This window comes from Typopeltis vanoorti, chromosome 8, assembly GCF_054136105.1.
Source record: "Typopeltis vanoorti isolate ZY-2024b chromosome 8, IOZ_Tvanoo_1.0, whole genome shotgun sequence".
NCBI classification, from domain to species: Eukaryota; Metazoa; Arthropoda; class Arachnida; order Uropygi; family Thelyphonidae; genus Typopeltis; species Typopeltis vanoorti.
The window spans coordinates 104,061,745-104,085,310 of NC_143556.1; the positions used below are offsets into that span (position 1 = coordinate 104,061,745).

The 23,566-nt window shown below is 35.0% G+C and overlaps 1 protein-coding gene across 1 annotated transcript in view; it reads left to right on the top strand.

Moving 5' to 3' along the window:
• The first annotated feature begins 218 nt into the window (after positions 1-218).
• LOC150104248 (carbonic anhydrase-related protein 10-like) overlaps positions 219-23,566 on the top strand; it is a 185,663-nt gene continuing 162,315 nt past the window's right edge. The window contains exon 1 of the mRNA XM_090396435.1: positions 219-270. Within this exon, the coding sequence (XP_090252561.1) occupies positions 219-270 (52 nt within the window). The remainder of the gene's footprint in view (positions 271-23,566) is intronic.

Sequence of the window (23,566 nt, forward strand, 5' to 3'; positions counted from 1 at the left end):
CTTGGACCTAAGGAGGATTTTCTTTTTAAAGATATTTTGTTACTTTTTTTTTATTATTTATTTTCAAAGAAGGGAAGTCTTGTTTTCAAAACAATGAGAAGATGCCTCTGTGACCGAGAGTTCGTCCAACACAAACCTTATGAAATTTGTACCTTGAGACAGAATCAAGAATTTTTTTCGCTGGTGGTTTTCTTAATGTTTTCTACGTTTTTTCCGTTATGAAGAAATTAGTATCAGATTTTTTTCTACTTCACATTCTCTACCTGCTGGGTAAGTAAAAAAAAAAAAATTTAATTCTAATTTTTTTTAATGCTAAATTTAACCCGAGTTGACTTCTTGCGATGAGCTTCGCTAAGTTTTGTTTCTTCCCCCTTTCTTTAAGCTCCACTTCACGTCGCTGTTCCAGAGCACCTAAACGGTAATCTATTCGCATTGGTAAATGGGGTGTTTAACGACGCAATTTACCGCAGAATTATGGGCTATTGATACTACTCTGATGACCTGCTTGTCAAATGCAAGTGGTGAAATTAAGTATTTACGGTGGCTGCACTTTACCCCCCCCCCCCCCAACCTCAATGCAGAAAATGTACGCTCAGCAAGCGAAGTACGGGAAGGGGATGTGCTGATTAGTTATTTATTGTGCGGGAAAAAGAGGGATGGGGTGGTTTCGCTTCATAAGAGATGATTGCCCTCGATCTTGAAAATAATTGGGTTTTCTTTAATGATATTTAACTGATTGTATTCCTTCAGGATTCAGCGGATAAGTTAATTAAGACTTCTAAATTGTGCATCTTCCCCCCCCTCCCCCTTACCTTTTTTTTTTGTGTCGCAGTATGAAGTTACTTCGGCTGGTCGGTAAAATAACTGTAGTGAGTTACTTTCTTGGGACAGAAAAATAATATTTGGAGAGTGCAAAAGAAATAGTAATATTGGCGCTTCCCCCTTGGTGTTTTACTGAACATTCTATCAATTGTTTTGAACGAACAGGTTTTGAGTGTCTTAAGGGTAATGAGATATAAAACAAGCCGAATTCTTAAGTTATCTACCTCCATCTTGGTGATCATACATCTTATAAGCTCCTTAAGAGATGTTTTTTTTTTTTATCCCTATACATTCTCAGTGGGCTAAGAAATATTTTTTTTTTTTTTTGCATGGGGTGTAGTATTCGATTTCTCCCCTCCCCATTATATAGCTATAAAAGCAAAATAATCCTTACAAGATAAATTTTTATCTTAATATTTCTGAAATCTTTCTTCATCAGATATGCTCACCGGAAAAAATTGTGCTTTAAAAAAAAAAAAAAAGACTATTCTTAATGATACCGTTGTGTGATTTACAGAATTAACATCGAATCAGATCTAAGTTAATGTTTCTATGTCCAAGATATTTAAACTACTATATGAATAATAACGCTGATGTAGACAGATCAATATTTATATTTGGTATATCAGTTTCGACTGATTTTAAATGGCATTTTCTCCCTTAGACTTATAACTTATGACCAAATGATCTTAGTACTAATTTTCAAATTTGTTTAACTTTATTTTAACTTTTAAAAATATTTTTGGTGTATTATTAATATGCACATAATATTTAGAAAAATCTCTAAAATTTTATTATAAGCATCAATATATAAGGCTATTAATACTTCCCATTTTTTTATATATAGAATTAAAATATTTCTCAAATAATTTAAAATATTGTACTATAACTCAGATGCCCAGAATTTCTTGCGAAGGGGAGGGTATGGAGTAAACTGTTCCATTTTATGGGTAGGGATGGCACCGGAAATGAACATATTTCATACTAGTGTGATTTTTGTTCACTATTAAGAGCACGAAATAATAGTTAGAAAATTATAAAGATTTAGTTGATATAACAGTAACTCTTACTCCGTCTTTATCCTTTTCATTCAAATATGGGCGTTCATGTTGACACGATTTGCATTAAAGAACTACTAAATATTCCACATTTTAAAGCAAAAATGGTCAAATCCATTTTTGTTTTAAAATTTTATTTAAATAATTTTTACGCGTTATTTTTATATTTGACGCTGAGTAGACCATACTTGCAAGGTATAGTTCAGTATGAAGGGTAAATCTCAGTAGACTTAACAATACATGCGGTTTACTGTATGTTTCGCACATGCACTAGCAGGTATAGATAACAATGTGGTGGGTGATTGGAGAACTGTCAACAATTGAACGCCAGAAATTCTTTCCAATCACTACGTTTGTTGAACGAAACCAATTTTATTTGCATTTTTTCTTATCTAGTTAATTGTCAATGAGATTTTAAAATGCTAGTCATCGTATCTTATCATGGTACATTTTATTTTTCAATAAATCTGTTCTACTGTCTACTTTTTGAGGCACCTATATTTTTTTGCATATTTATATTCTTATTTAAATGTTCAGGAAACTGGGGAAAAATTAGTATGCTGCAATAATAACGTAGATATTCACGAGTCATTCGTATGGAAGAAAATAATCCAGATATCGGATTGTGGGACAAGAGGAAGAAAGGAATGCCATCTATAAATAGCGATGCGCAAGACAGGATTATTTGCAAAGACTACGGCATAAGATTGCAAAAAAACAATCTTGTGCCGTAGTTATAGAGATAGATAGATATCTTAATACCGTTATATAGAAGTGGTACATATCTGATTTGTACATAATACAAATTTCTTTCCTAAGCAATTAGTGTAATGAAGAAAATTAAATATAAAATTGACAAACATAAAACAACTAATTCCAGATGTTTCTTCCCTTCAAGACATTTTTATACGTATTAGAGATCATAGATTCTGATTTTCATTTTTTTGGATTTTACAGTGAATTCGTAAATTATTTTTACGATCAATTTAATAACACGGAACTATCGGTTTTATTTATTTTTTCGTCGCTTAGATTCTAATTATTTGCATATTTGATTTTCAAGAACGGTAATTGTTAATTATGAATAGTTTATTAAAATTATGTGGGAAAATGCAGCTAATTCCATTTAAGCTTCACGATGGAATAATTAAGGAAATATTATTGATTGTAAACAATATCAATGACCATTTAAGAGAGGAACTGATGTGTAGTTAGCGCTTCTGAAGATGTTGATTTTCTTATGAATATGAAATTGTTTTTTACCTGTAGGTTCTTAGTTATTTCACTTTTCCCTTGGAAGTGTACAAGCAGACTACTCGAAATGGGGAGGGGAAAGAAAGTACATGTATCGGTCCTGTTCACTAGTGATATCAGTACATGGCTCACCTACTGATTTTTATATGCTGTATATTTAACAGACATGTATTTTTTTGCTTTATTAAATGTTTATTTAATTGCTCTCAGATGGCCTATTTTGAAGTCCTTTTTCCATCCAAAACATAAAACCAGCTTCTATCTTTTTTTTTTTCTTATGAAGTGTGGCTTTACTTCATCAAAGAATTGAGTCGATCGTGCTTAAATTAATGTCATTTCCATTCTTATACTAATCTCCTGGTGAAAGCTGATATAATAATTGACACCCTAAGTGGCTTCTGAAGAGAACGAACAACTTCGAAGCAGTCCACTTCCTGGGGGTGGGGGGGTAGATAGTCAGTGGAGTAAGTACAATTTATGGGCTATTTGGATTCGTGAGTTTAGTATATTATGACGATAACTCATTTCGAAAGTTAAGTTGTGATTATTTCGTGATTGGTACGCCGTATCGCTCTATCATTGTACTTTGCTTTAAAACACTGGATATTTGGAGAAAAGGGTTTGATCTAAAAGTAAGGAACCGCATCTACAAGTGTACACTTTCCTTTTAATGCACTTAAAATACTGTATTTAAGATGATTTGACAGAATCAGAAAAGCTAAAAACGTTATTCAATTATGTAGTATTTGTCTCGTGCAATGAGTCTGCTTTTACTCGTATTCAGTAAGTCGAATCTAAAATTTGAACTTGTCAGACTTCTTGTTTTTCGAAATTGTTTATTCTTGCCTGTAAGTGTATTTTTAAATTTTGAAAGATAACTATTTCAATTTTTATCCTGATCATCACCCCCATTCTTATCAAATGTAATCCCGTGAACAATTGCACGTGAAATTTCGATGGGATGTTTGCAATGTAATGATTAGTTCATTTTTATAGTAAGATGTTCCAAAGTATTGTAAAAATTTGTATGAATATAGGCTGTAATAGAAGACATTACTCGTATAAATATATTAATTTTATTTGTGATGAAATATTTTGAATTTTATCTGTTCTGACGAAAAGACACCTTTCTATTTTTAATATAAACACTATACTAAATTCAATGTTATAGTACAATGTTATAGCTTCGTATTGTAAATGTCGCCACTTTACGATTATATTTCCTTTTCAGCAAAATTCAGTACAGGATTTCGAAGTCTTAGTTGTTCCCACGGCACTTTTCTCCCTCGGGTGTCGTTTGCGATGAGGCGCAAGATCAAATAGCACAGCGATAATCTTACACTTGAAAAGGCTTTTAATTCATGACAAACACAGGCCATGAACAAGGAAATGGGCTATAACGAAAGCGAAATACTCGTTTCACATTATTAACGTTTGAGAGAAGTTGGTTGGTGAATGTAGCAGATCAGATAAACAATTTAAACCGAGCGACCATAATCTATAAGAAATATGCAGATCGACAGATCTCACATTTTCTGACAGTTCTGTAAAGAACGGGGATTTCCAATTTTTTTTTTTAATCGCAGATAAATACTTGCTCAAAGGCCTCATACAGCAAATTCGTTTATCCAGTTTTCATTAACAGCGTACTGCCTACCATGCTGAAAGAAGACGATATGATCAACAAAAATTTATAAATTTAAATTTTTTTACAGTTGATTCTATAATCATGAAGCAAATTATATGATAAATGGTATTTCTTTAAAACTTTTGTAAATATGAATATTTTTAATTTCTTTAATCTATATTTATTAAAACACCTATCGACCGTGAGATGCGGTGATTAATACCCTTGGAGGGTAATGGATGGCAATGCTGTAGCCAATGAAGTTCTTACTGAGGCTCGGCTATTGCTGTTACCCTCCTGCCATGATCAGAGCTTTAATAGCTCAATAACACATTATCCCTACACTGGCCTCTACAGATAACGAGGAAGATGAAAAGAATTCTTGCTTCGCCCCTTTAAGCCAGTCCTTATAAGGACTTTAAGGAAAATTGTTTGCAAAATGACACAAATCATTGTTTTCGTGTTGTATGGTTTGGGGATGGTTATAAACTTCAAGATAATGCAACTACTTAACAAGGAAATAACATGAATTCAATCACTCAAGTGATATTTCAGTTAGAATTCAAAACAAAGGCACTTCTTTGAAAATGTATTAACGAAAGCTAAATTTAACAACGAAACGCATCTTAGACGTTCTTTTATTAATGCGACTTTCATAGTATTGTTTTCCTTTGGAAAGAACGAGTATAGTATCTGTTCTTAGCTACGCCTCATAAGATATAAGTCTCAGATGGAGGATTCCGTGCTGTAAATCGAATAGAAATCTCATTTGAGGGTTCCTATCGCCAAGAAAAAGTCGGTTTTAAAGTTTAATTTAGGCATATAAAAGAAGAAAAACCTCGCTATATTCAGATTTCAGAAATGAAAGAAAAAAAAAAATTTTTTTTTATTCAATTCATACGACATAGAATTTCGATTTAAAAGATTCAGCGGACGCTGGATGAACACGAAAAATTATTTCAGCACTAACTAGCGGTTAATTAGGCGTGTGAGTGATCACAATGAAAGTGAAAAAAAAAATTTTTTTTCCATATCGGATTTTGTTCCAACACCTCCCAAACAAACCTGAGTGTGTACGCCCTGACAGTCGTTATCCACTATAGATGACAGGCTAGTGTCTTCCCCTTTGCACCTACCCACCCAATCATGGTTACGTAGCCATCTGAAGAAAGCAGGGATTTGTCATTACCTTTGGAGAAGCGTCAAAATAGAAAACAGTGGTGAGAAGAATGTGTGTGTGTACGAGCACACACAGACGTTGAAGAGAAATAAGAACCGGGCACTAATTAATTTCCGTTTCCCTTAGGGCTTAGACAGTAAAGAAAATTCTTTTTAAGAAGAGGATAATGATTGGACTTATGAACAGAACGAAAAAGTAGTTGTAATTATTAAATAACGTTGAATTTTCACAGAATCGCATTTCTGGAGATTTTAATGCTATCGCATCGAATGCCACCGCTACTAATAACAGCTGCAGAAAGATAAATTGTCACTGGGAGGCAGCTAAGCATCTTGTAGTTCTTGTTGTAGCACAGCGGTGGTCAGAGGACAGATGGAGTTGAATTAACTGACCATTCGTCTTTCGATAAGGTGGTGACGAGAGGCTAAGGGTCACGAAAAGATCTCAATTACAAAATAACTTCTTTGGGAAGCTGACTTGGATTTGAAGGCACACAACTATGAACCGTCTTAATTATATAAATTACCATAAAATCTATTTTTTTTTTTGTTGTACCTATGAATTGTTTTAACTTTGAAGGAAAAATAGCTGCTTTTATTTCAACAATAAGAGCACGTGAAGAGTTAATCTGGATGTAATTATTACAACGTTCCCATTAGAGCGTTAAGACTGCCGAGAATGTCAAGCCCATTGCATTGTTGCATGACGTGAGTAATTTAGCAACAATTGCCTGTGGCTATCTCTGCTGCTAACAATAAGCCACAATACGAATATGGAGAACTCGATCATAAATTATAATGCATTCAATTCGTTGTTGTACATGTTTGTGTGCCGCATAATCTCAATTCAGTTGCTTCGTTTTATAAAGATCTCAAATACTCAATTTCAAGAATTGCGTCGATCAGAGAGTAACTCCCTTTCACAAAATAAAGTGCTAATGGGATGTTTATGGATTACTCTTGTTGTGAAATGAGTTTAAAATGGAAATATTAAGAAGACTGCATTGATGAAAATGGAGTCGGAGCTTGTTGAAATTCGTACTGAGTGTCAACATCGAGTAAATAAATTGGTGGATAAAATGTGTATTTTGTTAGTAATTTTGGAGTGTGGATATGTTTTAAAATATCTACATTGTTGTCTTGTGAGTTAATTTAACCATCTTAAACATAATTCTTTGTGCCATTAGTTGGTGGATGATCATATATCAAGAATTTCATCATACGAGATGAAAATGAACATCAATATAGCATTCAAATAAATTAATTCTGAATAAGGATAAGTTTGTTCTATTGTTACTCAGGGACTTACACCACTTCAGGCTTCGAACAAATAGGTTGGATTCATATCGAGTAATAAAATTTACTATCTAAAAATAATAAATATAAAAATATTCAAATATTTCAATTATATATTGGCGTTTATAATTTTCGCCTTAAATTATTTTAAACTTAATTTTTAACTTAAATTAATTAAACTCATTTTAATCAAGAATTAAATTTGGTATCTTTCCATATATTGAAATATTCTCGTAAATATTGAAACCTTGGACTTACCAAGTTCTCAAGAAATCTTAAATGATTGTTGCACTGATGACTCTGATCCAAACGAACAGGAATTTCTATTCCAGATACGAATAGTTCTTCGCCAATGAAATTCCAAAAACCCTTGGCAGATAACATTCACTCAAGTTTTGGAATCTATTTTCTTAGCAGCCTTGGAATAATCTGAAAATTATCCTGCGATATATTTGTGTCTCGAGTTCTGTATTCTTAACTTAAAGAGAACTATTCTGCGATTCTCGAGTTCTGCTGACAAAGTATTCGATGGTTTTATTACCGGTCATTTCAGCCTTAAGAGAATCATTAGGTGGATCCAACGAGAGTACAGAAGAGTAGAGTTTCTCTTGTTTCAAAGGATGGCATTCAGCTAATCACCGGGATTTGGACTGATGATCAAAGGGAAGAATTAGCTTCGACGCCAAGTAGCAATCAAAGAGAACAAAGATGGACGTCTCTATAATACTGTACCTTAAATCGGTATCAGATGACTGATGGTTGATTAGAGTAAGTATTGTACTTCGGGAGGAATATGCTAAGTGTTTTTCTGTTAAACTTCCGTTAATTAATAATAAAAAAAAAAACGTCGAACATTTTGTTCTTGTGGTTCTCTTTTTAATTTTTCAAGGAAAACTAAATTTTATTACTAAAAGAAAACTCTTTCCTTTCCTTGTGTTAGAAAACTTTTTAAAGCTAGAAAACGACTTTCTCTTTGTGGACCAAAAGTTTCTTACATGATTTCCCAAGTGGATAACTGTAAACGAATGTGTGATTCTTATAGTAGACAAAACTCTTAAAATGTTTCAGGAGTAATCAGCTGGTATGTTTTTCAGCTGCATTTGTAATGAGTTTCCAGTTCGAAAGAACTTAAAAGTTTGAAACACTTCATATAAGAAGAAAAAAGAAATCCTTGTTTTACCGGATAAAGTTAACGGTAAAAGAAATTCGATAGGTTTCATTGTTGAAAGAGAATTTCTGAACAGTCCTATTCAGGAAAGTTACATTGTTGCAATATCAATGACAACGAATTAAACCTATTGTTGAACTGTTGCTCTTGGAAACGTAGTCAAAGAAGTCGTCGTATATGGCAATTATGGAATTTTGATTTTATTTAAAATTTTTCATGTTATGGCGTCCATGGAGCAAATTTTTTTTCCTTCTGGAAGTGGGTAATATTTTATTTGATATTTCGAATTATGTGGATTAAATCTTTTTCCTTTTTTATATAAGAAATTACATACTTTTAACTGATCATTATTTAAGACAAGCCGATCAAACTGCCGGTCTTGTAAGAACATTCTTTTTTCATTTGCATTATGATTTGATTTTGCAATAAAATCAATAAATCAGTCCATTTGCATTAGACAGGACAGGATTTTTAGAGTTGCTTAAAGAACAAATTTTGATTTAGAAAAAAGTAAAATATTCAAAGTATAACATAATTTACTTAAAAATGTATACAGTGATTACTTGACTTACGTCCGTTCGAGTTACGTCCTTTCGAAGATACGTCCGTGATCCCATAAGGGAATAAATAACATTTTTGGCTATATTTTCGAACAAGACTCAAGCGAACATATAGTAAAGCATGTACAGTGGCAACAGGGCTTTCAGCGGCGACCTCCCTCGGCATTCTGCATGTGTCTTCAACAGTTCCTCTGTTGAATTTGTGTTTGAGAAATAGGTTATTTGTGTATTTATCGTTAAATATTTCGCGGTGTTTAGTGCAACATAGCCCCTACACGCACAATCATAAAACCTAGTGAAGAATCGCAGAAAAAGAGGCGAGCAATTGATCTCGAAACGAAGTTGCAAGTTATAAAGCAACATGAAGCTGTTAAGCCCGTCAATGTGATTGTATATAACTTCGGATGGTCTCATTCTACAATGACCATTTTTAAAAAAAAATAAAGATAAAATTGTAGAGGCTGTGACAGGATCTGCTCCCATTAAATCGACGATAGTGACGAAGCAACAAGGTCCTATCGGTGATATGGAAAAGCTACTTGCATCATGGATAGAGGACCTGAACCATACGCGCATATCCCTTTAGCACTGTGACCATAACAGCTCTGACACTAAGTCTCTTCAACATGAAGGATAAAACCCGATTATGACTACGAATTTCAGCACTTCTTCCGGTTGGTTCATGAGATTCAAGCAGTGTTTTGCACTGCATAACATGAAAATGTATGGGAATCTGCAAGTGCTGAGAATGCCAAGGAGTTTGTGGAAAAACTGGATAAAATTTATTACAGAGGAAAATTATTTGATATTTAATATAGATGAGACGTCCTTTTTTCTGGAAAAAATGCTTGAGCGGACATTTATCCACAGAAAGTTTGAAACCTATACCTAGTTTCAAAGCTCTTAATGCCCATGACGGATAATGTGGCTGGATCTAAACTGAAACCATTTGTAATATGGCAAAGTGAGAATCCACGAATCTTCAAAAACATTGGGAAGCATACTCCCAGTTCATTATCGGAGCAATAAGAAGACGTAGATGACTCAAATTGTTTGAGGATGCCTTAATCAACTGTTATGCGAGTGAAATAAAAAGCTCCTGTGTGAAAGAATGTAGAATTTAAAATTTTATTAATTCCAGATAATGCTCCAGTCATCTGTCTTATAGCGGTGATCTTTATAAAGTTCAAGGTCATGTTTCTCCATCCAAAAACTACGTCATTGATCCAACCGATGGATCAGGGAGTTATTGCAGTGTTATTAAAGCTTATTATCTAAGGAGAACGTTTTCACAAGCCATTTCTGCTATTGAAGGAAATGACCAGACTCTCATGCAATTCTGGAAAGCATTCAATATTTATCATGCTATTAAAAATATTGCTGTGGCTTGGGACGAAGTGACCTCTTAATGACACATGGGTGACAAATGGAAAAAGACATGATTTTGGAAGTTTGTAATTAATCTAACCTGTAATTAATCAAACAATCTGAATCTCGAAGTGAATGATGAAAACATAATTCAACTCATAGAAAGTTCCCCTGAAGAGTCGACCAACGAAGAATTGGACGAACTGGAGGAACAAGGTTAGAAGAGGAAGGAGGTAAGGAAGAGGGGAGAAAAGAGAAACAGGATAGGTAATTAAACAACTCCAAACTTGGCAATGAAAGATCTTGCAGAAATGTTCTTTGGTTAGCGATGTTCTCAAAATGGCAAGTGAAATAAAAAGAAGACATGGATAACTGAAGACATGGATCCCAATCTTGAACGCTACTTAATAATAGAAACGAAAGTACAAGATGCGTTTGCTTGCTATGAACAAATTTATGATGAAAAGAAGAGGATAAGCAAAGCACATTGGACATTTTCATCAAAAGAACAAAGGTTACACCAGAAGAGCCACAGCCTGATCGTTCACGCAGTGAAGGTAATGAAGATTTGGGATTATTCTCCTGTTTTATAGTGGCAGTAGCATGCAGTACAGTTTTATAATAAGGTTTAAAAATTAAAATGACGATATACTTATTACGGGTAAGACCCTAACCCCTATAACTCTGATTTAATGTATCGACTTACGTCCTGCCGGATGGGACGTAAGTCGAGGGATGACTGTAGTATTAAAATGACCTTTTAAATAAGATCAGAAACTATTCTGAAAATAATACACCATTTTGTTTTTCATATATAAATAATTGATTTCAATCAGTTCATTTTTCATTGAACGATTTGAAGGCTACGTTTTATTTACAAAACTTGTAATTTAGTTACCGAAGCATTTATTGTATCTGTATTCGAGCTGTAGCATTTCTATAAAGGGATGCAGTTTATCGAAGAGAGGTGACAAACGTTATAATTAATCTCTTTAAATACGATAGACTTCGTTTATGTGTCCATTTGAAGTGTCTTATACCAGAAATTTTGTTCTGAAGACTAAACATACAATTTTCAAGATAATTCAAGTAAGTGGGCTGATAGGTTACAATGGGTGATTAAATTGATATGTAACCACTCGGATCGGCCTTATACTTTACACTTCCACCGAGTGATTTCTATGAGGCACAACCTCGAAAAACAATGCTTGTCAAAGAACACGCCATTAAAGTTATAATTATATGGAAAGATGAATACTCGCACCTTCCAGCGAAAGCCAAGTACGTTCGTTTCATTTTAATTACGAACAATCTCTTTGAGAGCACGTTTCATCGGATTCACTGACTCATTCTCGCTTAATAAGGATTGGGTCATCTTCTGTATCAGAAGGTATTACATGCTCTTTTTTATTGTGGTGAATTATGGGATTTTATTAAACCCTAATATAAAAATATTATGTGCGATTTTAAAAAACTCGGGTGCTCTCACCTACAAGTTCTTAAAAGAACTGGGCGATGGACTGACTCCTTGACTCTTAATCCCGTCATCTGAATGAAGAAAATCTGTGTGGATGGGGTATTATTGAGCTAAAAAGCTCTAGTCATGGCTGGGTAATGGCAATAGCCGAGCCTCAGTTAAAACTTCATTGGCTACAGCATTGCCATTCGTTATCTTGGAAGTCCTAAAAAGGACTTTTAGTGTCATCATGCACTCTCACCTACAAACAAGTCCTTATAGTCCTTATAAGGACTGGCTTAAAGGGGCGAAGCAAGAATGCTTTTCATCTTCCCCGTTATCTGTAGAGGACAGTGTAGGGATAAGGTGTTATTGGACTATTAAGGCTCTGATCATGGCAGGAGGGTAACAGCAATAGCCGAGCCTCAGTTAGAACTTCATTGGCTACAGCATTGCCATCCATTACCCTCCAAGGGTATTGGATTGAATGAATCAATCACCGCATCTCTCCTCACCTACAAACAACAACAACGTGTAGTGGAATAACTTACTTATATATTAAAAATTAAATGGTGTATTATTTTCATGATAATTTATTCCTTAATATATTAAAAAGATTAAATTTTTAATGAAATTCTACTTTAATTTTAAATATTTTTTATTCTAAAAAATGTTATTTAATAGATACTTAAGTTAGTAGCGCATCATTCCCAGTTTTCTTTTATTACAATAAGAACAATTTGCTTGATGTGAAAACGTTATGCTATGAGGAACGAAAACATGCGTATATTGGACATATAACAGTGTTATATGTCCAATATACGCGTTATTTTTCATTTAGGGAAACTTTTTTATGTGCTTGCTAAATTCGCAAATTGCATTATATATAATATAAAATTTGACATCGGACTTTCGTAAATTGCCTAAGCATGTCGAGTTGATATACATTAGACAATTTCAGCATGCCTTGAATGAATAAAAAAAAAAGTTCATGGCTGAACCTCTAATTTTTTTTAAAGGCCAGTTTTTTTTGTTTTTTTTTAATTTCACAGATCCTTATTACTCTAAAATATGCTTTTCGTAACCAAAAATCTAAGTTAACGAAACTGTTCGATTACACCCAAACCCTAAAAACCAAATTCCATGCGGTGTTCAGAAAAATGAAAACCTAAGATCTGAAAATGTCCTTGAAAAGACTACTCCCACAAGCGTCTTTTTCTCGTTCAAAATTGGGAGCGTCTGTCTGCTAGAGTTATTCGCACAATGACATTCAATCACTTATCCGACGTGAATCCTACTCGGCATTCGCCAACCTGTCATTGCACGGATATTTTTAATATTCTCAATGTGTGGTGAAACGGAAATCCACGTGATAGTAACAATTTTACGGATGTTTCTATTGAAGAACTCTTTTCTTTCTGTTTTCCACATTTATGTGCGAGTGTGACTAACCCTAACCCCGTACGCTGTGTGAGACTTTCTGTGCATGTCCGACTATCAGTTTTTTTTTTTTTTTTTTTTTTTGCTTCGTAAATAACCAGACATGAAACAGTTCGCACGATTGGAGCTCAACTTTTATTATTGATGGTTCGACGACCTTTGCTGAAAGAGAAATCAGACGGAGGATTTCATAATTAAAACGAGTGAAACGATGCATTCAAAATAAGTTAATTAAATTTAGTTATGTTCCCAGAATATTCTTTCTATCGAATCTTGCTTACCTCTTCGCTGAGAAAGAGACTGGGAGACTTTTCAAGCATAATGCTGGTTAAGAATACGCTAAGCAAAAAAAGCTATTTCCATTAAGAAATACTTTTCATTTCGTTAAGGAGAGCGAAAGTATGTGCGGTGCTCCAACCGGAGTGTTGGTAGAACAAGTCGTTTAACGTAATTATTTCTGACTGGCCATTCTTATTAACTGGAAGAAGCTTCTAAATATGAACCATGTCGGACTTTTTTTGTTCAACAGTCGTTATGCTTTATCTACGCATGCGCAGAGCCGAGTGCAATCGTACCACAGTATTTTATACTATTACTCTTCAGCCCTCGTTCAGATGGCTTTGAAAATAAGTCTTGAAATTATCTTAAATCTTAATTATTAGCTTTCGTATTGCTTGCATCAACAGTATCTGACGCTCTTGAATTGTGGCTTCACTAAATCACTCTAGGATTGCACAGATATTTGGCTCTAGGAAATTCAACTGCAAATCATTTGGGCTTCTGTTAAGTCAGCTCTAGTAGCTTGGAGTCTGTTGTGTATGAATTTTTATTCCATATTTCTAACTATATTATTCATTTAATTCTAGGGTTATCAGGAATGGAGTAAGATTAAATAGCGGTTTCTTGAATACTTTAATTTCCAGATTATAACTAATACTGGATTGTTTGTGCCTGGCACAGCAAGTCTGTTACAGAATCCTATTGCATTTCTCCTAATGATATGCGCTGAATTAAGTCGTAACAGACCATTGGACAACAGCTAACAGTTTTAGAGAATTGATTTATATTTCCGTAAATTGGCTTCATTATGAAAATGAGTTTGGATAGAATTCGAAGATTTTAAGATAGAAAGGGTGGAACAAGATCATCTTCTCTGTCCTGAACATAAGATTTAAGAATGGACTCATCAGTGCTGTTGCAATAAATCAAGATGTACTTCTGTCAGAACGTATCAAGTCAGCTTTAGTAGTTAAAAATTAGAGCGGTGTCTTAAGATGAAAAAGAGTTCCATGTAATATTTTAAATTAACTCTTTGGATATTGCATATTTTGTAATGAGTAGTGGTCAAGGGTAGTCGAATTAACTCATTAAATCACTTGATCATTAGGCATGTACCTTAATTTCAGATGTACGTGATTGAGACGAAATTAATTCGTGTCATTTCTATACATAAAAAGTAGTCCCTGATTACATCTGTGGTAAACTGCTGGTATTTATTAGAAAATCAGAACCATCTGATAAAGATTATTCATGTATATGAACGTTGAAATTTATACTGAAATTAATTTTAAAAAAATCATTAAAGATCGGTCATTAAGCATCTTTTTAATACTATACACAAAGTTCAATCACCTTTCAGGTGCCTTCATTGTATGCTGTTGACTGAACTCTTCATTGGATATTATACAAAAGGATCCAATCTGTTTCTGTAATCATGCGCTTTCCAGTTCCGGTTTATTGTTTAATTAGCCGCCCCTCCCCTAATTTAATTCTAAATCCATATGATTAAGAAGATAAAATTGGTTCATGATTGCCTCGTAATCCATTTCTGCCTTTTTAGTAAACCTTTAGATTTCAGAACACCCAGAATTCTAACCCTACACTCGGGTTACTTTGAGTTATGATTTAAGAATAAATTAAAATGGCTTTATCCGGAAAGAATTCCGGTACTGTGTGGAAACGGACATTTTTGGTACCTGCAAAGTTTGCATTTTTTAACGAATAAGTTCCCATCGGAGCTTATCATCATTTGAAAAGAAATAAGTTCCCATTGGAACTTATTTCCTTTTATAGGATTAGGATTTTCATGCAAGCCTTCTTAGAAGACAACCTAGCACAGAGCCCTTTAATGAACTATTTTATCGTTGGTTTTAAGGCACGAGAAATGGGAACTTGGAAAGTTTCCATTACACACTGCAGAACAACTGCGTCACTTGTCAGACAGTGGGGACCTTAACTCTTGAACTAAAAACTCTAACTTTATGGGATCGTCAGTCCGACTTAGTGTTACGTGTCCAGATTTCGTGTGATTTCTTCCTCCTTTATGTTCCATAAAATAAGACACCTTATCCAAGTGCCAGAAGCATTATTTGATGCTCAGCTATCAAGTTCCGTTGGCCAAGATCTCTTGAGAGAAATTTTGTCAAATTGCCGCTCACTTAAATCGCTCTTCGGATGCAATTGACGCGCAAACTTTTCTTCTTTGCGGGAAAGCTTGTAGACTTTGGCGTAGAGAGGGAGTGTGTCATACGAGAATCTGTAAAGGTGCTACACTAGACGACCTCCTTCACAATAGCAAATAAAAGAAATGAACTGCAGTTAATTAATTGCTATTTTCCCGCAAGCTGTTTTATTCTAAGAATTCTCAATGTATGAATAAAACATTCGGTTGACGTATCATGCGTTTTGTCATGGAACTTTTTTTTTTCTCCCTTTTCGATTTCATTTAGAATTGTGTGACAACGTCTTAAGAGTCGGGGAAAAAAAGTCATAATGAAGAAAAAAAATTTTGAACTTGAGTTGTACGAGAAAAAGAAGAAAAAATGTAGGAAATGAAATAGATGACTCGGTAATTTAGGATAGGCGAAGCTGTGGCTTTCCCAGAGGAGTTACCGGAGAAAGAGAACTAAATATCTGTGTGGAAGTTTAAGATAAAAAGAACAAGTCTAAGTCTCAGAGGACATCGAAAAGAAGAAACAAAACAGGGACTGCTGTGAAGTAGTACTTGAAGCAAGAAAATACAACTAGGCTAGAGAGAGTAAAGAAAATTCGCGATATCTCAGAGGAAAAGAAAGTAATAGTAGTAGAATTGGAGTTCCTGGCGAGGCGAGAACACAAGACTTTGCGATGAAATAAAGAATTCTGTTTACGACCTTAACTTCTTTGGGTTCCTTTATTCAGTCATATGCAGAAGACGTGACTCAACATGCTAACAATGCATCTACGCATGCTGATAGAAAAAGGTGCACAAATCATTCAAAGGTTATTGTACCGTTACGCCCATTTGCATGTGGAAGTGTAAATAAGACAGGAAGAGAAAATGTTCGAACTGAGGAAACAGCAAAGTTCTGTACTTTCTCAGCCTCTTCCGATTAAATAGGATAAATTATGAAGATTAAATAGGCAGCCCATTTGCTGAAGTGGTTTTCGTTTGAGTGTGGAAATAATATACACGTTTTTCTATGGGCCATCGAATAAACAATATTAGTCAAGACTTAATTCTTATTATCTTGGAGGACTAATTTCATTCTCTACTCTTGCCTTTCTATCTCGCTATTTCCTGTCTTAATAAGTTAAGAAATATCATTTGATACTGTCGATAAAGATACTCTGGTTGCTACTCATTTTTAGATGAGTGATGCTTCTAACTTCGGATCTTTATGTACGAAATATTCGATATTTCTGATCACCCACACAATCTATTCATCGATATCTGCCTACTTGCTTTATACATCTTAGAATGGAGACACGACACTTATCTCTGAAGTGGTAAATTTCATCCATACATGAGGGTGGATATGCTTAATCCTTAATAAATTTGTCGCTTTTTTGTATGTATGTGTGTACTGATTTTTGAAAAGCGCTCGATTAGTGTACAACGATTGCAAATTGCACAAAGTTGATACACCGTTATCGTCCTTCCAGAGGGAAGCCTGATTTCTGTCGAATGAAAAGTCGATCCCCCCCTTATCTTTGTAAGGATGCTTCATTTCCTATGAGGTGATGTAACAGATTTCAAGGAATTTGTTGGAATCGGTTTTTGTTCCTAATTTTTCCTCATGAAATCTTAGGAAATATCACATGGTTCAAATCAGTTTCTCTTTCCTTAAAGAGAAGTGACGCGTTTCTCTTTAGCTTCCTCGGCATACTAACTCAACAGTATTTGTCCCCTGGCTTGTTCGTTTGGTTAGCGCGATCGGGTTGTAAAACACCACACAAAGCGGAACTGATGAAACTGTGGTTCACTCAGTTCCACTGAAAGGAAGTAATCCACGAATGCGAATATTCTTTAAGTAGTATAAGAGACTTTATAACAGTTAAGAAAAACGGCTCCGAAACGTAGGCATGACGTCAAAAGATTTATACTTTGATTGGAAAGACACGGGTTCGAATCCCGTCTATTATGCAAGAAACCTTTTTAAGGGCATTTTAACAAGTGATTTAGTCTGTCTCCATATAGATGAACTTTTTTTCTCTAAGAAAGTAGTCTTTCCTCTCACAGCAAAACCGCCAGAAAGACACGCCATAACACGCTGGCCTCCCCTCCCCCATGGATTTAATTGCAACTGAACCAATACTTTCTGTAAGTTTGAAATTTCATTTAATCGCTCAAACTAGAAAGTTATAATTGAGGTTAAATTATTCAGAGGATGAAAAAAAAGTTTTTCTTTATAATTACAGCAATTTCGGAAGAATGCGTGACCTTCCGAATGAATCCAGTATTTGTACTCCTTACACAACACATCACGAAGCAGAAATGCTGAAATAGTTCTAAGACATTCATTGCTATTACGAAAGAGAAAGCAGTTTCTGAAGACTCTTCCGGAAGATCAAGCTCTTTTAAGGATCTTCACCCCCCCCCTCCCACCGTAAGATGCTTATTTGTTTCATATTTATCAAAGTTTTTAGGCTGAATAAGTTTATCGCACATTACTTGCTTGGGAAAGGTAAGCGAAGTTTAAGATATTTTAAACTTGACTCATTTTAGCGACTCATCGACCCCTTTCCAGCGGGGAAAGGAGAACTGTGACTACTCGCCAAATATTACCTTAAATTCAAATATCTACTTCAGCTATAAACGCGAGTTCTCCCATTCTTACTATCCCAATCTTTCACTAATTATTTAAAAAAAGTTGGAAGAGTATCTACACGTAATTAAGTAAAACAAAACGTTTAATGCATTACTGTTGCTTGACAAATAATTTAAGGCTATTTGTTTAATCCCAAGTGCTTATTGCATTTTGTTAGCAACCAACAGCTCGGCGTGTATGCTTGAACCTACTTAACTACGTTCATCTATGCATAACCTCGTTCTAAACTGCGGCTTCTCAAGATATCAGCAAATATGGCTGATTAGATCTCAGCAAATACAGATTGTTCTAATGGCGAAACACAAATGTAGTTAAAGCGAATGGGCTATACCTAGTCATGGACTTGCGTTCCTATTTTGTGGCAATTACGTGACAGCTCCAGTGTATTAGCCACCGCTTTTGACGCATCCTTTTGCTTCCGTCATTCAATAATGGAAACAAATAGAAGCTATTTGGAGTTTAAGGAATCCAGGACAGACCATTTAGGATTAATAGATGTGAAAACAAGAAGATATTGAAGAAATCTCCTAGTGAATTGCCTGTATATTGCAATCAAATGAATCCGCGGAATATGAGTAAACAGAAGTTGTTTGTCGTCCCTCATCTGTGTAACCATCTTAGAGAAAAAATACCGTCAAAATCACTCCTATCCTCTGTAGTCTAATTCTGATGTGTACTGTTTCTTTAAAAACTAACCTAAGCAATAGATCTGCACACGTACAATCAGATCAGTCATGGTCTACCAATGTAGCCCTTCGAAATGTGCTTGTTTAAACTAAGGCAACTATTTATTACAAGGTGATGTTTTCAGTCAGTAGTAAAATAATGATATGAGTAGATTATATCAAGATATATTAACGAAATAATTCGTTAGACTTGCATGCTGAAGCTGTAGATTTACACTCTAAAGAGATGTAATATCTTATGTTGACAATTGTAACATGTGTCAAGCTGTAGAATAAAAGTAACATATCTATGGACAGTTCAAGTGAAGATGAGTTAGCGAGTCTCATTTCTGTTGTGTATTAATTCTACGTACGAAAGGCATCAGCTGTGTCTAGGAAAGCAGTATGAAGAAATTACGAACGTTGGTTTCTTGATAGCGAGGTGTTGTCCTAAAGAATGTTGATCCAAAAAGCAGGAAGAGATGCCAGTTCAGTAAACTCGAAGTCGGATGGCCAATGGATACTGACTAGCAGCTATTTTGTTCTTGCAATATAAGTGGAGAATCGTGGCCAATTCGCCAGAACACTGTACGCGGAAATACCTAACAGAAGAGACATAAGGTAAAAACAAAACATGTATGAGAAAATTACTGAAGTGATGTGAGGAAGGATGGCCAGTTAAACGCATTGCCTTCTCTTGAGAACATTTGTACATTTTAGGGAGGTTTTCCATGCACCATTCAGAGTGTGTGTGGGTGGGTGGGGGATGGACAAATATGGGTGGTTATGCAGCGACAGGTAAGAATAGGTCATGATTATAAAAATGCATAACGCTTGGAAATTACGGGTATTAAGAGGACGTGAAGGGAGATATTTTGTGAAGTAAGGCAAAGCTACATTTTGGTAGCGTTGAGGTTGGCAAGATCCTATCCTCCCCCCGTGAAGAATAAAGCAAGGGGAAATGAATTTAAAGCTGATATGGGAAGTTTTTCCTTATGAAGAATAGCACAAAACCAAGACTGAAGAGATATTGCTTTGAAAGAAATCAACGGACACCATAATGAGAGGAAAAACAATCATAGCGTTCACCTTAATGATAATCCTACGGCGCATACTTTCCACAAACATACGATAGCATTCAGTGGGAATTTTGCACCATTCTTCCTGTAGGCATGTAATGAGGTCCTGGATGGTTGTGCAGTCGATGACCCTTGACCTCACCGAACGCTTCAGTTCATCCCACAGATGTTCATTAGGGATGAGATCAGGGCTCTGTAAAAGCCAGTCGAGCGTCGTGACATTCATGTTCATAAACCACGCAGTTACAGCAGCAGCCTTATAACACGGTGCATTGTCTTGCTCAAAGGAAGAATGGTAGAAATGCCACAAAGAAGAAGCATTGCATTGTCCAGATACTCCCCTCGGTTATTGTGAGGGGAGTCTTTCATTTGCTCTTTTTTGTACGTGGAGGATTTTGAAACTCGATGATGCTTTGGATAACTGAGAGTAGACTTTTCCTTTGGGATTATCCTTGGATTTGAACCTTGTGCTTAACTTTCCCTGGGTTTGTGAGAGATTGCGCTAAGTAGCCTTTAGTATAGCGGTACCTTCCACCCCCTCCCCTTGATTGGGATAATTAACTTCTGTACTTTCAAAGATGGTGATATCAAGTGATTGGTCCTTTTTTACCATACTTTTGGCGATGTTTAGATAAAGTCAACCTCTAAAAATTTGGACGATCCCTAGACTACTCCATAGTGGCCGAAAGCGTTGGTTCCACTCGGTGACGGGCTCCCCCCACCACCGAGAAGAGCCGCTCATATTCCGAAGAAAAGCATTCACTGACAAAACCCCTCACCGGGCCGTGCCGGAAAACACTTTCCCCGAGACTCAAACTGCTCCCTTAAGGCAAAACCCTTAAGAGAGCGAACTCAAACTCTCGAATCTCTGCGTCCCAGGGGCTAACAGCAACAGCCGAGCCTCAGTTAAAATTTCATTGGCTACAGCATTGCCATCCATTACCCTCCCCATACTTTTTGATTCTATGATGTAGGACAATCTTAAACGATCGCAACAAATTACTGTATTATAGAGGGAAATTTTATATTAATTTTATTAATTAAAATATAAGGCGTCTAAATTTTATTCTAGATATTAAGTTTTTAATATAATTTAAATTACTAATTTCAATATATTATAATACTTGCTTTATTAAAATAAAGCAAGTATTATAATATATTTATTTTATGTCTTTCATAAAAACTTAAATGGGGATAACGACCTGTACCAGATATTCGTCACAGAACTCAGTTATCTATCATAATCTTTGGATAGGCCATCATATATTAGAGTGGAATACGTTGGAAAAGGAACCATATCTGATGTTAAACACAGAAAATCTATTTCGTAACTGATTCATTGAAGACTGCGATTTTTTTGCTAGGTTATTTGTTGCTGGCATTTATTCTCGTGTAAGATTTTAATCATGTTTGTTTTTACCCTAAAATTCGCATTCCTTATTGACTTTGTAGTTTTGGTAGAACTTTTTTTCCTCCTTCGTTCTCAGTCCATTTCACTCGATCAGTGTTTCAGATTCTAGATTGTTCCTGCGGCAGTCTTTGGCTTCGTAATTTGCTCGAGCGTGAAATTCTTTGCCTATGTGGGCTCCCTCTGTCACTCAACTTTCTAACTTTAAAACTAGCAAACCATGAACTTCTCGTGGGAAACCGAATTTAGGAACATTTTACTTGTTACTCTGCTTTATCTGAAGTTTTTGAGGAATAGTTCATGGAACAAAATTATGTCGTATCCAAGTACAAATGAGACAATATTTCTTGTCAATCCAGCGGAAATGAAAGTTTATTTGTATAATTTATTAGTAATCGCAATAAAAACATTATTTTTTAAAGTAATGAAGACGATATTAAAGAATCAGTATATTTCTAAATATTTTCCGATTATTTATTATTTCATACGCAATTCCTAAGATCTGAAGTACTGTTAAAATACCGTATTTAAATATCCAATGAAAACTTCGATGTAATTAATTTAACTGATTACGTAATTATTTATGAAGGAAAAAATGTCTTAAGTATTTTTAACATTATTCAAATTGTTTTTATTTGTGCGAGTAAAAGTACCTAATTTTTCTTTCATATTAAAACAAATGTATAAATTCACTCATATCGAAGCAAAATATTTTATTTTATAGGATTAGATATTTTTAATAACATCTCATCTTAGCAACTGCTTATCTTTGTATTCCTTATGAGGACTGGCTTAAAGGGGCGAAGCAAGAATGCTTTTCATCTTCCCCGTTATCTGTAGAGGACAGTGTAGGGATAAGGTGTTATTGAGCAATTAAAGCTCTGATCATGGCAGGAGGGTGACAGCAATAGCCGAGCCTCAGTTAGAACTTCATTGGCTACAGCATTGCCATCCATTACCCTCCAAGGGTATTGGATTGAATGAATCAATCACCGCATCTCACGGTAGATTGATTCCTCCACTAGTCTTTCAGCAACTGCTATGAAATATTTCTGAATATATTTCAATGTTGCTAAGAATTAAAATGGTATATTCGAATTTATTACATAAATTCTTTATGTAATATTTCATAAATAACTTATGTAATAAATTTATTACATGATTATTTAAATCTAACTTTTTAAAGTTATAAGATATAGCAATTAAATGCATTAATTATTTTTATTTTAGTATATTAAATTTAATTTATTGAGGATAATGACTGAATGATTTCCAGAATCACCTGGCATTTACCTTTTACATGCATATGCCTGCGCAATAGCCGGTAATCCTGTTTTGACGGAACATGGTTGGTATGAATTAGCTGAAGTTTACAAACTAACGAAGGGCCATTGAAGCCAGTATATTTTGTCTGTTCATTATGTATTCATCTACCGGACTGCTTATTTTTCAGGAGGAAATCACTGTTGTGTGAGGCTTAGTTCGTCTCCAATCCCCCCTCCCCCCAAAAAAAGCCTTTATAATGATTCATATTCTAGACGAGATTGGAAAGGCTTAACAGTTGCCTTGTAATTACGCATCCAAGGCCAAGATAAGGAAGTTCTGTGGTCGGATCTTGATTTCATAGTGTTTTGTCTGACAATCGTGATTTTTCGTTTCGTAACCCAGGTTTCCAGAACGAAATTGTGTTTGACCTTGGTATGACATTAGCTAACTTGCCTACTGTCTAAAAGCCCATAAGTGTTCCCCACTTCTCAAATGGGATTAGAACCCAAATTTTTCCAAGTAAATTGCACATTCTCTCGACTGCACTATGGAGATGATTTGCTCTCCTTTTGTGCTGTAATGCCATCGGAAGTCTTAACGAAGGTCCCATAGGTGCAATGCTATGCTAAAACAGTTTAGTATAACCATAGCAAACTATCCACAATACCAAACTATTTTTCAGGTTCCTACGAGTTTCCTGTAGTGAGTTAATTTATTTGTGTAGTATGTAAAGTTGTTTCCTGATTAACCGTGGATACGTCAATTTAATTGAATAAAGCAGCGGTCCCCCAGGATTTTATTTTCGGCGATTTCTACGACTATTCATATCT